Here is a 14,053-nt window from a genome sequence, read left to right on the forward strand (position 1 = left end):
TAGGCTGCGGCGAGACACTGAGGTGGACTTCTTTTTTTTTTTTTTTCCTTCCTCCGTTTTTCTACTGGCTGATAATCATAGATTGTGGGCTGGTCTGTGATGCGTGATGATGTTAAATATTAATGTCTTGAGATGATTACAGAGCTAGATGGAGAGAGGCAGGAAGTGCGATGGTGGTGACACCCTCATTCATCACGGGGCCCTAACAGAATCTAAATCCTCCCTGTGTTTTTAACCTTGGCACCCCGGGGAGGAGAGGCAGAGAGAGTGAGGGAGAGGAGGTGAGAGGAGGAGACAGAAAGGAAGGCGTATAGTGGGAGACAGAGAGAGATGAAACAGTGATACAGAGGGAAAAAGAAACAAGGGGAGGAAGAAAGAGAGCTGACACAAAGCCAGTTATGAACAGTGCGTGAAAATGAGGGTGAAAGAAATATAAAGATAGATAGATGAATGGAAAGTGACACAGAGAGAGAGCATGAAAGACGAAGCAAGATGGTGAAAAATAGACCTGCAAACTGTATAATGTAATGTGCTCTTCTCAGCTGACCTGTCAGCCTATCCCATGTGACAGGCTGACAGATGTGCAGAAAGGAACTCTTATCTTATTTTGTCAAGGTCTGGCAGTCACTCAAGGCCTATTCAGCATAAATAAACAAGTGGTGAGGAAAATGGCAGCCGTCTCACCTTCTCCTCTGCGGTGTCATTTTCTCCAGACGTATCACTACCTCCACCTCCTTATTTATTTAGCTGGGCACAAAAAGGGTCCAGAATGCCTATTACCAACCAATTATCTCCTTGAGTCATATCATCAAATATAGCTCTATAGTAGAAGCATAATAATTTTGACCAGTGGTCCAGATTGGCTGAGGGAAGTGGAGGGAAAAATATATACTTATGGCACTTCTGAATGAGACTCACATATCATATTGTTCGAGCTTCAATGCTGTATTATTCATTTTTACTGCCCAGCTCCCAAAGCCAGATGCATATGAGAGAAAGGGTTGCCATTATTGCCTTCTTTTCTCTTTCCCCTTCACTTCTTCTCCTCTCTCTCTATTAACTTCTCCCTGGCACACCCCCCCCCCCCCCCCCCCCCCCCCCCCCCCTTCCATTCCCCTTGGTAATAAATTAAACTTGACCAATGACCTTTTCTGCCTGACTTGTTTGCTTCTTGCCATGTTTAGCAAGTGGTCTGATGGGAATGTGTCCTTCGTCAGTGCGTGCTGGCAGAATGACAAGCTATGTTGGGGACAAGCAAACAGGGCTGGGTTGGTTTGTAAGGATTTTTTTTTTTTGGAAGAGGGGTGAGTGGCACTGGACCCAGCAACATACAGTAAACCAGCCAGAACTGGCATCAAGAGGCTTTCAAGGATGAGCGACAATGAAAGCATTGAAAAGGCTTTTTATTTCCTCATAAAATAAGCTGTTTCATTTCATATTAGTCACTGCTGAGAATTTCAAAAGCTATTGTCCCATCCATTATTATGCTTGGGAAATACACCAGAAATTTCTATCTGAGCTTGCTTAATGATTGCTTTAATGCTTTGTGATTATCTCTTCCTACATGACACATTGCAGGTTCACTTCTTCAAACGTACTTGCAATGAAATAGACCAGAAGCTCTACAATAACGCAGTGAAATGTTTCCATCTTTGCGCCTGCAGGAGTACCAGTCCTGCAACACCCTGCCCTGTCCTGACCTGAAGAAGACCACTCCCTGGACTCCCTGGACACCCGTCAACATCTCTGACAACGGCGGGCACTACGAGCAGCGTTTCCGCTACACTTGCAAAGCTCGCATCCCAGACCCCAGCCTCCTGGAAGTGGGCAGACAGAGGATCGAGATGCGCTACTGCTCCAGTGACGGATCCACCGGCTGCTCCACTGACGGTGAGGCCAGAGTGGAAGAGACAGATGGTTTCTTTCCATCTATCTCAGCCTCTGGATGTTTCTGTTATCTCACTCCAATTGGCTTTCTGCGTCTCTGCAGGCTAGTTACTGGCCTTCTCGCCTCAAGCCATTCCTTCTCTTCGTGTGTCTGCTGTTCATTAGATCTGTCTTTCTTGCTCACTCAAACTTTTCCTCTCTCCATCCTGCAAAAGTTAAAGGAGCACCATCTTAATCAGCTCTCATGTTTATGGTCCCATCCTCATCAGTGGATCAAAGCTTCAGACATGTTAATGAACTTCCAATCCACAAATCCGATCAGCAGTTTACAACTAATTTTAGCTCATAGACACAGAGACACAAACACACACAGATGCACGCACAAAGTTCAATTACAGTCTTGCACAAGCACACACTCTTTATCCGTCATCCCAGATATTTCCTTTGGCCTGAGCGGGTGCACCACACAGTCTCAGTCAGCCACACCCGGGTGAATTAAATGCTGTAAACGTCTGTACAAACAGGCTGCTAATTGACAAGTTGTTTATGTTGTCAAGTGGAAGGAGGGGAGACAGGCGGGGTGGCACCACAACACAGCAAACAGACTTCACATACAGATGCATCAGTTAATGTTTGTATATAGTTCGCTGCCTCAGAGGGAATAGCAGATTCTTTTTGTAGAGCTTTTAAAGTTAGCGCCTGGCTAAGCTGCGGCGGCCTGACATCGCTTTGAGTTCATCTGTGTCTCTGGGTGGTCTCTCACTCACATGCCGACATGCTGCGGTAATCACCAAGGTTACCCTTAATGTACACTATCAGTGGGGTTTTCTGTCTGTTGATCCCTCTCTTCTTTCTCATTTCTTATTATTAATCTCTGTCTTTCCTTCAGTGCTGTCGCTTGTACAAGTTGTTCTCTTCACACTTTGAAGCAGACGCTTAAATGTTCCTGGAGGGTTTTAAATGAGCTCTGGCAGGCACAGAGAAAACCTGACTTCAGACTCAAAGCCTTAAGAGAGTGACAGCCACACATCCAAGACATTAGTGAACAAAGACTTGAGCTTTAATAGGTCTGTCTTGTTTCTGATTAGCGGGAGGAAGTAACACACACAATGTGTTTCATTAGAGGTTGTCACCAGAAGCCTGACATCAGATTAGCTTCAGTGTTAATTACACCAATTGAAAAGCGAAGGCTGCGGTTTCAGGAGTCACTTTTGGCAACGTGTCAGTCTGTGTTGTAGGATGTAAGCAGCCTATAGGCTACAGCAGGCAGATGGTGATGTATGAGTGGCACAGTACAAACTTCAAATCCACTCAACATCCAGTGTGTAAACATGGGTGTTGTTTTCTCATATCTGATATCAGGAAAAATGGGAAACACTGTTCACTAAGCTTATTGATGTGCAAATAATGTACCAGCAGTGCTGCAGGTTACATGGAGGTTATAATTTGCCTGTTAATAGAGAAAGACTTCATTATACACTCTCTGCCAAAGACTATCAACAGCAGCGATTTGTCATGATGCTGTTGCACTTCATATTCCACTTATATTGGCATTTTTGCTGTGATGTTAACTAATTAATATCACTACAGGCACTGCTGCTGCTGGTCTACATTCCCTCAAAGCATGGCTTTGTGAATAAAACTGAATGATTTTATATGAAATCAAAACCATATTCCTCCATTCACTTTTTGTAAATGTTCAGTGAAGCTAATTTCTCTTCATCAAAACTGTTTTACACAAAGATGTGGTTTTTCTCTTCATCAAAAGCTTTTGTACATTTTAGGGAAGAAAGTTCTATGTATATTTCTTCATCCTTGAAAAAAAGACAGTTTCACTCCAGTTGTAGTGTAGGCTTTGATTGAAAAGAAGACCTGCTGAGGTGTATATGGCCTCAGTGCTACTCTCCACTTGTCCCAGGTTTATTGTTCATCTCCAGACTTTGATATGATTCACTTCTCGAAGGAGTTTTAAGTCATAACTGTCAAGAAGAGGATTGACTCCGGTGATCCACTTCTTCATTTCTACCATTATCAAACTTGCCATCCATTTGGAGAGCATTGGTGTGTGTGTATATTTGTGGGTGTTGTGTGGGGGCGGATTGACAGGCATCTTTGCCAGCTTTGTTGGTGGGTGGAAACGTGCGTCTGTCTGTGCGTGTGCATGCATGTAGGTGTGTGTGTGTCTACATGGCATTTTTCCAATATGCCCCCACCCCCCACCTACACTGTCCGCCTCTCCTAGATGCATGGGGAGCCTGAGCCTCAGGGACAGCAGTTAACTTTTCTTAAAGCAAGAGGCCATCACAGGATAATTACCACCACAGTGGTGGTGTGTATTGATGTCCACCACCTGGGCAGCTCCATGCACAACCAGGGCTTTTCCTGCGAGAGCTGCTATAAAACAGGTTGCCATATGAACAGTGTTGTTGTAATTGACTGTTACTCATTGCATATTAAAGACTGAAAAAGGAATTTGCTTTGCTAACCTAATTACTTATTACATTATTTGTTACTTTACCTTTTCAGCATTGCTCCATGAAATGCACCTTTAAACAGTTCCAAATGCTCAAATGTGTAGAAATATAAAACAAGACATTCTGGTTGCAATGTGGTTCCATCCTCAACTAAAGGCTTACCAAGTGAATGTAGGCAACGCTAACATTGGCTAAGTTAGCGCATGTCACAGCACTCTATCCTCTGAATATACAGGGAAGAAATGTATTTCAACCCTCCATTAAACTCACAGCAGGACAGCAAACCAGCAAACCCCCAAATTGTTAAAGTAATTGAGCATTACTTGGATTTGTAAACCGAATATAATAGTTTAAAAATTTCAATCCCTTACTAATACTAATACTAATCACTAAAATAAGTCAATCACATGTTTGTGAAAGGTAATGCATTACTGTTAGTGTGTATGCATGTATGTATTCTCATTTCTCAGTGCGACATAACAAGTCAGAAAGGCAAAGTATGTGTAGTATGCAAATAAAAAAAGATGCTTCTCCAGAGCATCTGTAGCAATCAGGAGTAGAGGGTGTCAAGTGATGGAAGCCAACACTGTCTTTCTTTGTGTTTTCTCATTTGAAACAGATGCACGAACTTTGAAAGAGTCTTTTGCTGTCTCGCTGTCCCACTGATGTTGCTTCCCAGAAACTCAATAAAAAGCCAATCCTGCCACGTTGTCTGAGATCTTCCTCATCTCTCCCGTGCTCGGGCAGAATGTCACCATGTTTGAAGCTTTGAGCATCAAAGATATCAGATATGCCTGACATTTGACGATTTGGATTGCATTCACAGACGTAACGCATGTTATTGACACACACCTGGACCTGCACAGATATGGAGAATTAATCCCCCATCAATAGAGAGAATAATTGGATGTTTGAGATATGCTAGCGACTTTCCCAACCTCTCCTCAGCTTCTGTCCTCTTTTGTTTCAGTGTCTCTCATATCAAGATCTCCATCTGTCTTTATTATGAGAAATAAATAATGAATATATCATTTAACCAAGCATTTACAATGAGCTTTTATATAACATACTGACTTGTTTCGTTTCAGCGATCATGGCTTAATGATAGCGATGAGTTAATTACTTAAGATCTGTAGTGATTTAAAGACCTCTCTTGTCATGTACACCCAGTGATTAGTCTTGTAGCACTTGTAGTCATTTCTCCTTTTTATCATAATTCAAATTCCTGAATGAAAAAGCAAACATTTGAGCATTTGCATAATTGCCTGTGTGGCCATGTATTTTTAAATGCCCTTGAAGCAAAATCCTATAGACAATTTATAAAACATGGCCTTTCCTTTTTCTACCCATTATGTGACTTTTTTTATTCACTCAATAACACAGTATGTCTTCATTTAATATTTAACCAATTAATATTACAAGGGGGTTTACACAAGGCAATTGGTGTTTGCATATTCCCTACAACGTGTACAGTGTACTGAACCAGAACCAGAGCTTCAGTGTCTTGCTCAAAGAGTCCTCATAATCGTATCGATGCAAATGGCAGTGCTAAACCCCATCCCCCTGAGATACAGTTACTATCTCTGTCAGGCATTAAATTCTCTCATGGCACATGCAATTTACGGTGATAATGGTAGCAGATGCACCATCTGAAATTCTTTGTCATTTTTTTTTTTTTTTAAATAACTGGACCTTTATTTCCAATAGACACAGACAAAATCAGGCCTTTGTCATTCAAGCTAGTAACTAATTACTATCTAGCTAATTAAACCAGTGTTAGTGCCATGAAATGTTTGAAAGACAAGTGAAGGACATGACTGTTACAATTGTAGTTTTATACTATTTTATATAGTGCTGCAGTGCAGTCTATAGCAGTGCATCATAATTTCATCTGCATGTAAAACGTTCATCTGTGAAGACAATAGTATCTAAGGCTGTCACATAAATAAAGTTTAAGCACAATATTTCCCTCTTAACTGTAGTGAAGCAAAGGTATAAAGATGCCAAATTGGAACCAACCAATTACATTTAATTTATACTAAAGTACGGACTTTTGTGTAGATTCTTACACTCCATATTATATTACCTTCAAATTAAACAAGTTATTTTGTTGAGGATGGCCAGGGATGGTAGGGGGTCAGGAGGTTGGATCCGTTGGAGCATTTTACTCACCTGCCCAGACACTGCTACACCACTGCTAAGGTATAACCGTAAAATCATTGTTTCGGGTAGTCGTTTGAGGAACCACCAATTACTAACCAGCCTGCTGTTGCCTGAATATTAATGGAGTTCACCCTCCCACCAGGCTTCAAACCAGCTACTTGTCTGTCGTTAGTCACTTTCTTCTGACTTCTGGTATTAGTCACTCCTTCTGCTGCCATAGGCCAGCCAACTGCCCCTAGACTATTTCAATGATATTCTCTGCAGTGCCACATGTCATTGAAACAGATATTCCTGCCTCATTTAATCAATATCTCTGCATAAAGTGAAGGAAAAGTTCAGCCACACTAGTTTTATGATACAGTAGTAGTAATATTGAGTTTAAAAAGTTTTGAAATTAGGCATTTATCCTAGTTTTTTTCCCATTTGCATCTCACAAAGACAGAAGCAGACGCACCAAGAGAAAAGAAAGCACTGGAAAGATGAAAGACATTTCTGTAGAGGTTTGTGAGTTCGTAATTTTACTGGCTTGTGTCGGTGAGTGATGGCTTCATTTTTTCCCAGGGAGAAACGGTGGTGTGTCAGCAGCCTGATGTGTTTCACTTCAGCTGATCTAGTATCAAGGCCAGGGCCTTCTCATGGGCTGCAGATTAGTTTCTCCTGCACGGATGTCATGAGCAGACACTGAGTAGACACAGGACAGTGCTGAGGGATGCCACTGACGGATGACAGCCGTTCCAGTATCCTTATTGTCTTTCGGTTTCTCTGCCTCACTCTCTCCCCCAACAGTCAGCACTCTGTTTTTCTGTGGCCACTGTGTTTATCAAGAAAGAAGCAAAACTAGTTGGTTTATTTAACTAATACAACCCATGTCTGGTCTCTGTGGTGCCTCTTTCAATAGGAAATGATTGCAAAACAAGAAATGTATATGCAAACTTACACTTACAATGACAAAAAAGAATAATGAATGAATGAAAAATAAAAAAAACCTTTCTTGTTGAACTTCATTAATAGTGGGTGCATATGAGGGTGTGGTTTTATTTCATAAAGATGCAATATTATATGTTATATATTGTATATTTCAATAACACAAATACATAACATCACATTTGTTTAATCCTTCTCTTTTCTCCTTCTGCTTGTCTGTTTTGTTTTTTTTCTCCAATTCATTCCTACCTAGTCTCCCGATCTTTATGATTTAAAATAGTGATAGCTATTACTGGCTGTTTTATAGAATAGCTGTTGCCAAGTTGTTGATGACAAGTTCTCCCCCCTACATGTCTCTCTCTGCTGTTATCCCTGAGTTAAATGCATAACCCATGCCCTCTCCCAGATTACTGTCAGACACACAGAGTTCAAAAACCTTACTGCAATTATCCTTGACACGAAATTTGTAGGGCACCATTGAACTGTCAATGACACACTGCCTGTTTTCACTTCTGCCCTCGCTCATAGAGTGGCGCAGACTTTGGTGACATGGAGTCAACAAATTAGCAAGCCAGCGTAGGCGATGAAAAAACCACTGCCTGACAGGAAAAAAAATCCACTTTGTTGCCACAAAGCCACACCTTGCCTAGCACGCCTGCATGAAATCATAGCTCTGAGCTCTTGAAAACATTATAACACACTCTTTTAATGGTGTTTTCAACAATAAAGATTAACAACACCCAAGGAAAGTTCGGTCACCCACGTTGGGACTTTGAGATGAACTTGTCTTCGCCTGTCTTCTCTGACATTGGTTCACTTTCCGCTTTGTTGCTTTTTCTTGACCAATCAGACTAGATGGTGCCTCTGAGTGGAGAGCTGTGCTGTGGTACTTCAAATTACCAGGCAGAAGGAAAGGGCTATTTCTTTGATGGAAGCAAGTTTCCCTGAGTAGAAAAAAAAAAATCAATCCTGTTTGCACTGGTTGTTGGCAATTTCAGGTTGTTGGAGTTGGCTCTTTCTTTTGAAAGCACAGGACAAACATGCACTTCAAGCCCACCACTACAGCCAGCAGTACCAGCTGTTTTTTTGTATTACCTGTGATTGTATTGGCAAGAGGGATAAATGGAGAAAAATTGGTCTTGAATTTCCCCTCTTGATATTTGCTTTTTCTAATGTGTTCAGAACAAAATCCAACAAAAAGCTGGTCACGAGAGCTCATATGCAAGTGTACCAAGGTCAGGTTCAACACCAATTCATGCTGAGGAATTTGGCATTAAACAATAGAAGAACCTGAAAAAGTTATTTGATTTAATAAATTACTTAAAGCCCCAGTGCTTTCCGTATTTAAACACATTAACGTCATAAACTGCATGTAATTTATATTGTTCCCAACAATTTTCTAAAGCATACCATGAAGATTTAGATTTGATTTTCTGCCTTCCAACCCACCGTTTGCTTCAGTTCATTTTCACCGCAGTGTAAAAATCAACTTGCAGAGCCTTGAAACCTGCACGTGGAAGGCAATCCATCACAGTAAACATTCAGTTGCTTTAATTTTCTTGTCAAAACTGTGTTATTGTTGCGGTTTGGAGCAGCAGGGACCATTTTCACACTCTTCTCTCTCACTTGGCGATGCATTCAAGGGCAAATTGTCAACCAGAAGCTGAAAATCATATCATGCAATGCTACTGGCTCATGCTAGCAGTAGATCTAATATTATACTTTAAGTCCTTATATTATGAGCCCAAACATCGCGGACTGACGTGAATAAAACACCTTTTGTCATATAAATCTCTTTGTAATCAAACCTGTTAGTGGGGAATGTGTTTCAGCAGAGGACACCATAGTATGAAAGTGTAGGTTGGTCCTTTAACCCTCCTTTTAAAAACTTAAAGGTTTGCTTCAAGTAAATTCAAGAACACCCCATAACATTCAGTAACTCCCAGGACTCTTATTAGGTTTGCATATCCTTGTTCTTGGCTGTTTGTGTGTCTGTGTTTCTGTGCGTTTACATGTACTGATCCCTCATTCGGGGATGGGGGTTTTAATTACAAACTTACAAACGTTCAGTTGGCTCTTCCGCTGAACATCCCTCTGGAGGGTTTCTCTGTTGACCACCACTTGGCAGACCTCAGGAAAGCTCAGGGAATACTGTCATATCGTGCGACCAGGGCAACTCATTTTGTGGTTTCATAAGGCATGACATACAGTATGCAAAAACAGCCATACATTTTTTTTTTTTACAAATACGGAGTGTGTAGGATCACACGCACATTCAAAGAAATCAGTTCCTCCACAGGGACCCAAGTAAGGGAGAAGGAGGAGGAACGAAGAGTAATGGGGAGTAAATGTGCAGTTGAGAATCTAGGACAGGCCGGCAGAACCACATCTCCACTTTTTTTCTCTCAGTGTGGTCCAGCACTCTCTTGTGTCGATAAAACTTTGTTCACACATGGCAGTGCATCTCTCTTCACTGCTGAAGGTTAGTGATTTTTCCCACCTCTCCGTCTCTCACGTCTGTATGACTTACAGCAGAGTTATCTCTCCGGTTTGCAGATGTCCTCTCGTCCCCATCTCTGCCTCTATCTCTTATCTTCCCTACTTCCTCTCTTCTCACTTACATGCAGCACATTAGATTGCACAGCATTGCATCTCCGTGCGGCCTCACAGAGTCCCCATTCCTCTTTTTCCCACATGCATACGTCTGTATTGTTCACACACACACACACACACAAAGTTTGTTTACAGTGTGTTTTGCCTTTGAGCTGGCTGTGAGATTGTGCAAAGGGAGGGAGGAGGGGAACTTTTTTCATGTCCTAGTTTCTTTGCAGTGGGGACTATTGGATGTCGCACTGTGTCCTTCTTAGTTTTGGCTCAGCCCAGCTCGTCAGGAGAGCGAGGATTAATTCTCTCCAGCCGCGTGTGGTTCTTGTGCAGATCGATAAATCCAGTTGCTACCTATTTGAGAGGGAGGGCACCGCGCTGTTTGTTTTGGTGACGGGAGGGCAGCCCCTGTGAGGTACCATTAACAATACTCACAGAGCATCAAAGGGCTCTCAGGCCAAAGCTTGAGCAAGCAGAGTGAGCAAACTGCTGTGTGTGTATTGTGGGAACTTGCATAATTAAGTGTAGGTGTTTGCATTTGTACATACGGTACTGACGTGTGCATGGACATTTGAGCATATGTGTGTGGATAAGGTTCTTGTAAATGTGTGTGTTTGTGTTTGCACGTTTGACAAGCACCATTATGAGTACTCAATTGCCTTTAGAGCAGCAGTCCAGTCTCTTAGGCTACAGAGGGCTTGATAAAGAGTACAGGACACATTTGCAGGCGGGGCTGTTCGTGCCACTGCCTGCTCAGAATCGATAAAGAGCAGGGGCCTCGACAGGCCTGTCAGCACTCACGCCAGCTTGATGCCAGAATGAGTCGGCCTGTGCACTGCCAAGGTCGGCCGTAGTTATGAACAGGTCGAGGATATGCGCTAGGTAAACACACTGTCCTCTCCATGAGAATACAAAGCAGCGGTGTCACGATAACTGTCAGTGAAAAGAGCGTGCTGACAAAACAACGAGGCCAGGTTGGAGGACAGAGAAGGGAGTGAGACAAAAAGTAAGAGAAGGTTAATGTGTGAGATTGCGAGAGACGAAGGGAATGTTAGTGAGTTTGCAGTGGGCAAAATAGATAGTGATGAAAAGAAAAGAAATAGATTAAAAGGAGAATAAGACAAAGGAATAAGGTTACTGTGGCATGGCTGAGTGGCTCAGGATCCAGATGTGCTTCTGTTGTCAGAATGAGGCAGAGAGCAGAATGACGCAAAGCAGAAACAGCACCGACACAAAATACACAGACTTTCGTTGTTATCTGAAAAAGTAGATAATAGCCCAGTTTGTGGAATGAGCGAGTTATCAGAGAAGTGCTTGGACAGTGACTGTAATTCCATTGGAGGTGATTATTATTCTCTCAAACAGATGAGTTCACTCTTTTCATTCAGAAAGGCCAGAAGCTTTCTCTCTGCTCATTTTGCTCGCTATCTCTCACCACAAGGCACATTTCCACACCGTTGATTAATGCATGCAGTAATTAGAGTTTAATAGAAATTACGGTTTCATATTTCATTAGGAATCCTCTATTCGACTCATTCCAGATGAGAGTACACAGATTAGTCAGCTGATGTTTGATAAGCGAGCATGTTCGCGTCTTGACAGGACACTCTCTGCTCTCACTGAATCCATCTTGAGGAAATGACAAGAGGTCTGTGAGGAATTAAATGATGAATTACATTTTTGCAGCTGATTTCAATGTAGATCTATCAATCTATCCATCTATTTATCTATCTATCTATTTAAGAATAACACCAAACAAGAGGCGAGCACTGCTATTTCAGCACAAATCGAGCTTAAGCTTTTAGAGCTGTAAGAGCAAAGACATTCACCAACACCAAGAGCTGTTATTGACTCTCTGCCCTCCTCTCTTCAAAACAAAAGCACAAAGTGAAGCCAGGAAGGGAGGGAAGAGGGAGGGAAGTACTATCCATGTTCTAACAGAGAACAGCAGGGTTTATAGAGATGTAATCTTAATGTTTAGGTACCAGTGATGTGAGATGCTGTAGAAGTGTCCTGTTGCTTTGACAAGAGATTCACTTTTATTGTCTGTTCTTTTTGTACATAACAGGTGAGGTGCTTCGTCTCGGGAGGATCTCAGGCCACACGGTGAACGGTGGCTGGTCGTCCTGGAGCTCCTGGTCCCAGTGCAGCCGAGACTGCAGCCGGGGAATCCGCAGCCGGAAGAGGACCTGCAGTAACCCAGAGCCCAGGTACGGAGGTCAAACCTGCCTGGGGCCAGCACAGGAGTACCAGGAGTGCAACATCACCCCTTGTCCAGGTAAGAAATGCACACATTTTAGTTGCAAAGACACACACACTGTGCACAATCACAACTGATTCAGTAAACAAAGGACAACGCAAAGATAAGAACATTTACAAAGCCAGGCATCAGTTATTCACCGAGCTCTCATTTTCACTCACACAGATAAATACACACTACTCTAACCATGCTCAAGCTATGTTTTTCTTTGATTAATGACTCAAGAATTACGGCGACAAAATAACTTACCAAATCATCAGGAATCACAAAAGAAATCAGTTGCAGATAAGAGGTGTGATGAAGACCCCAATTTACACCAGGAATCAAAGAGAAAATCCCTGTGGCGCTCCAGTATGTAATTACATTGCTGGGTAATTATGCTGCCAGCAATGGGAGGCCTTATTCTGTTATGAAAAGCCCTGAGACAATGCATTTTCAACACTCCTCTAGTGGAAAACAGCAAGAAGAAGCTTTCTAATTAAAAGAATACTCTGTCTGACAAGGGAAGTAAGCTGTCTAAATGGAAATCCAGTGCTTAGTTTGGCATAAAGCACACCTGGTGTCCAGCACAGGCGCCAAGCCGACAAGCAGTACGTCGTGTCAGATGATTATTAATCAAGCCCCCTGGTGAAGGGCTTGGGTATCTCTCTAAAAGCCCCGGATCTGCGCATCGCCTTCAGCACCCGCTATCTGTCTTCATAAATGCTGCCGTGCTGTAAGCAAGCAGAAGAGACAAGAGAGTGAACGATCATCAATACTATTTTTACAGCCTGTTAATTCATTCAGTGAAAATGCACGCCATTCCGCTCGCCGGCAGCTTGAGCGCGGACACTAGCAGGTTTTGTTGTTAACAGCTGCGAGCTCGGATGAGGACCTTGGGTGGATCTCAGAACATTTACTTTATCCAGGAGGGCTCTGCCTGCATGGTTGCCCCAAGTGTTCCCCTTGAGTAAAATATCAAGTGAATGCACTTTGAATGTCCTGCGCCGCATCACTATGCTAATACATGTAGTACACCCATTCTGGGATGTTGACTGTAATAATACCATAGCTACAGTATGTTGATGAACAACTCGGCACTCCTGTCCCCCAAAGGAACCGACTTAGCCCAGCCTGAGTAGCAATGAATACTAATGCATACTCAATTAGCACCCCGTTGAAATTGAGATATTATTTTGAGGGATGCAGACCATGTCGGTAGACCAATTGTAATCCTCCTGTGGCTAATCCAGTGCTTTTTTAAATGTGTTGGTGCACTGTGAAGGAGAAGACGAGAAAAAGGTGTTGTGCCTACCATCCGTCTGGTTTGGAAACAAATGAATCTGTGTTTTTCTTGTGTCTTTGCCTGAGATGAGACGATCCGTCATTGAGGGCCAGGTATCGACTTGTGTGTCACTTTGTGATAGAGAAATTACACTGAGATGACAAAAAGCATCGGCAACTTCAATTACCTGCACGCTGCTGCCAGCCATCCTCAGGTCTTTAAAAGCAATTCTCAAGTGGTTCCGAAAAAGGAATTTCTCTTTGCCACAATGAAGTGAGGTTTTATCCAGATGATTGGTGAAGGATATTTAGCTCTGCTGTGATTTATGGCCAAAGATTGCCCCCATTTTATTGCTCTTTTTCCTCCTTTCTTTTTATTTCTACCCTATCTCCCTCTATCCCGCTATTCTTGTATTTATGTTTTCTTTGTGTGCCAATTCTGTCATGAATTTCCACGTGTTCTTAACAGTCAGTTGTT

General features: G+C 42.4%; 1 protein-coding gene across 3 annotated transcripts in view; it reads left to right on the forward strand.

The window, feature by feature from the left end:
- sema5a (sema domain, seven thrombospondin repeats (type 1 and type 1-like), transmembrane domain (TM) and short cytoplasmic domain, (semaphorin) 5A) overlaps nucleotides 1–14,053 on the forward strand; it is a 120,419-nt gene that overhangs the window by 95,976 nt on the left and 10,390 nt on the right. For all 3 annotated transcript variants that reach the window (XR_002761353.2, XR_002761354.2, XM_023416935.2), the window contains exons 16-17: nucleotides 1,665–1,890; nucleotides 12,121–12,330. Coding sequence is in view for 1 of the 3 variants with exons in the window: in XM_023416935.2 (XP_023272703.1) it covers nucleotides 1,665–1,890; nucleotides 12,121–12,330 (436 nt within the window). In the remaining 2 variants the exon portion in view is untranslated. The remainder of the gene's footprint in view (nucleotides 1–1,664; nucleotides 1,891–12,120; nucleotides 12,331–14,053) is intronic.

Source organism: Seriola lalandi, unplaced genomic scaffold (genome assembly GCF_002814215.2).
Source record: "Seriola lalandi dorsalis isolate HSWRI2012SDOR001 ecotype SW California unplaced genomic scaffold, Sedor1 jcf7180002054570, whole genome shotgun sequence".
Lineage (NCBI taxonomy): Eukaryota > Metazoa > Chordata > Actinopteri > Carangiformes > Carangidae > Seriola > Seriola lalandi.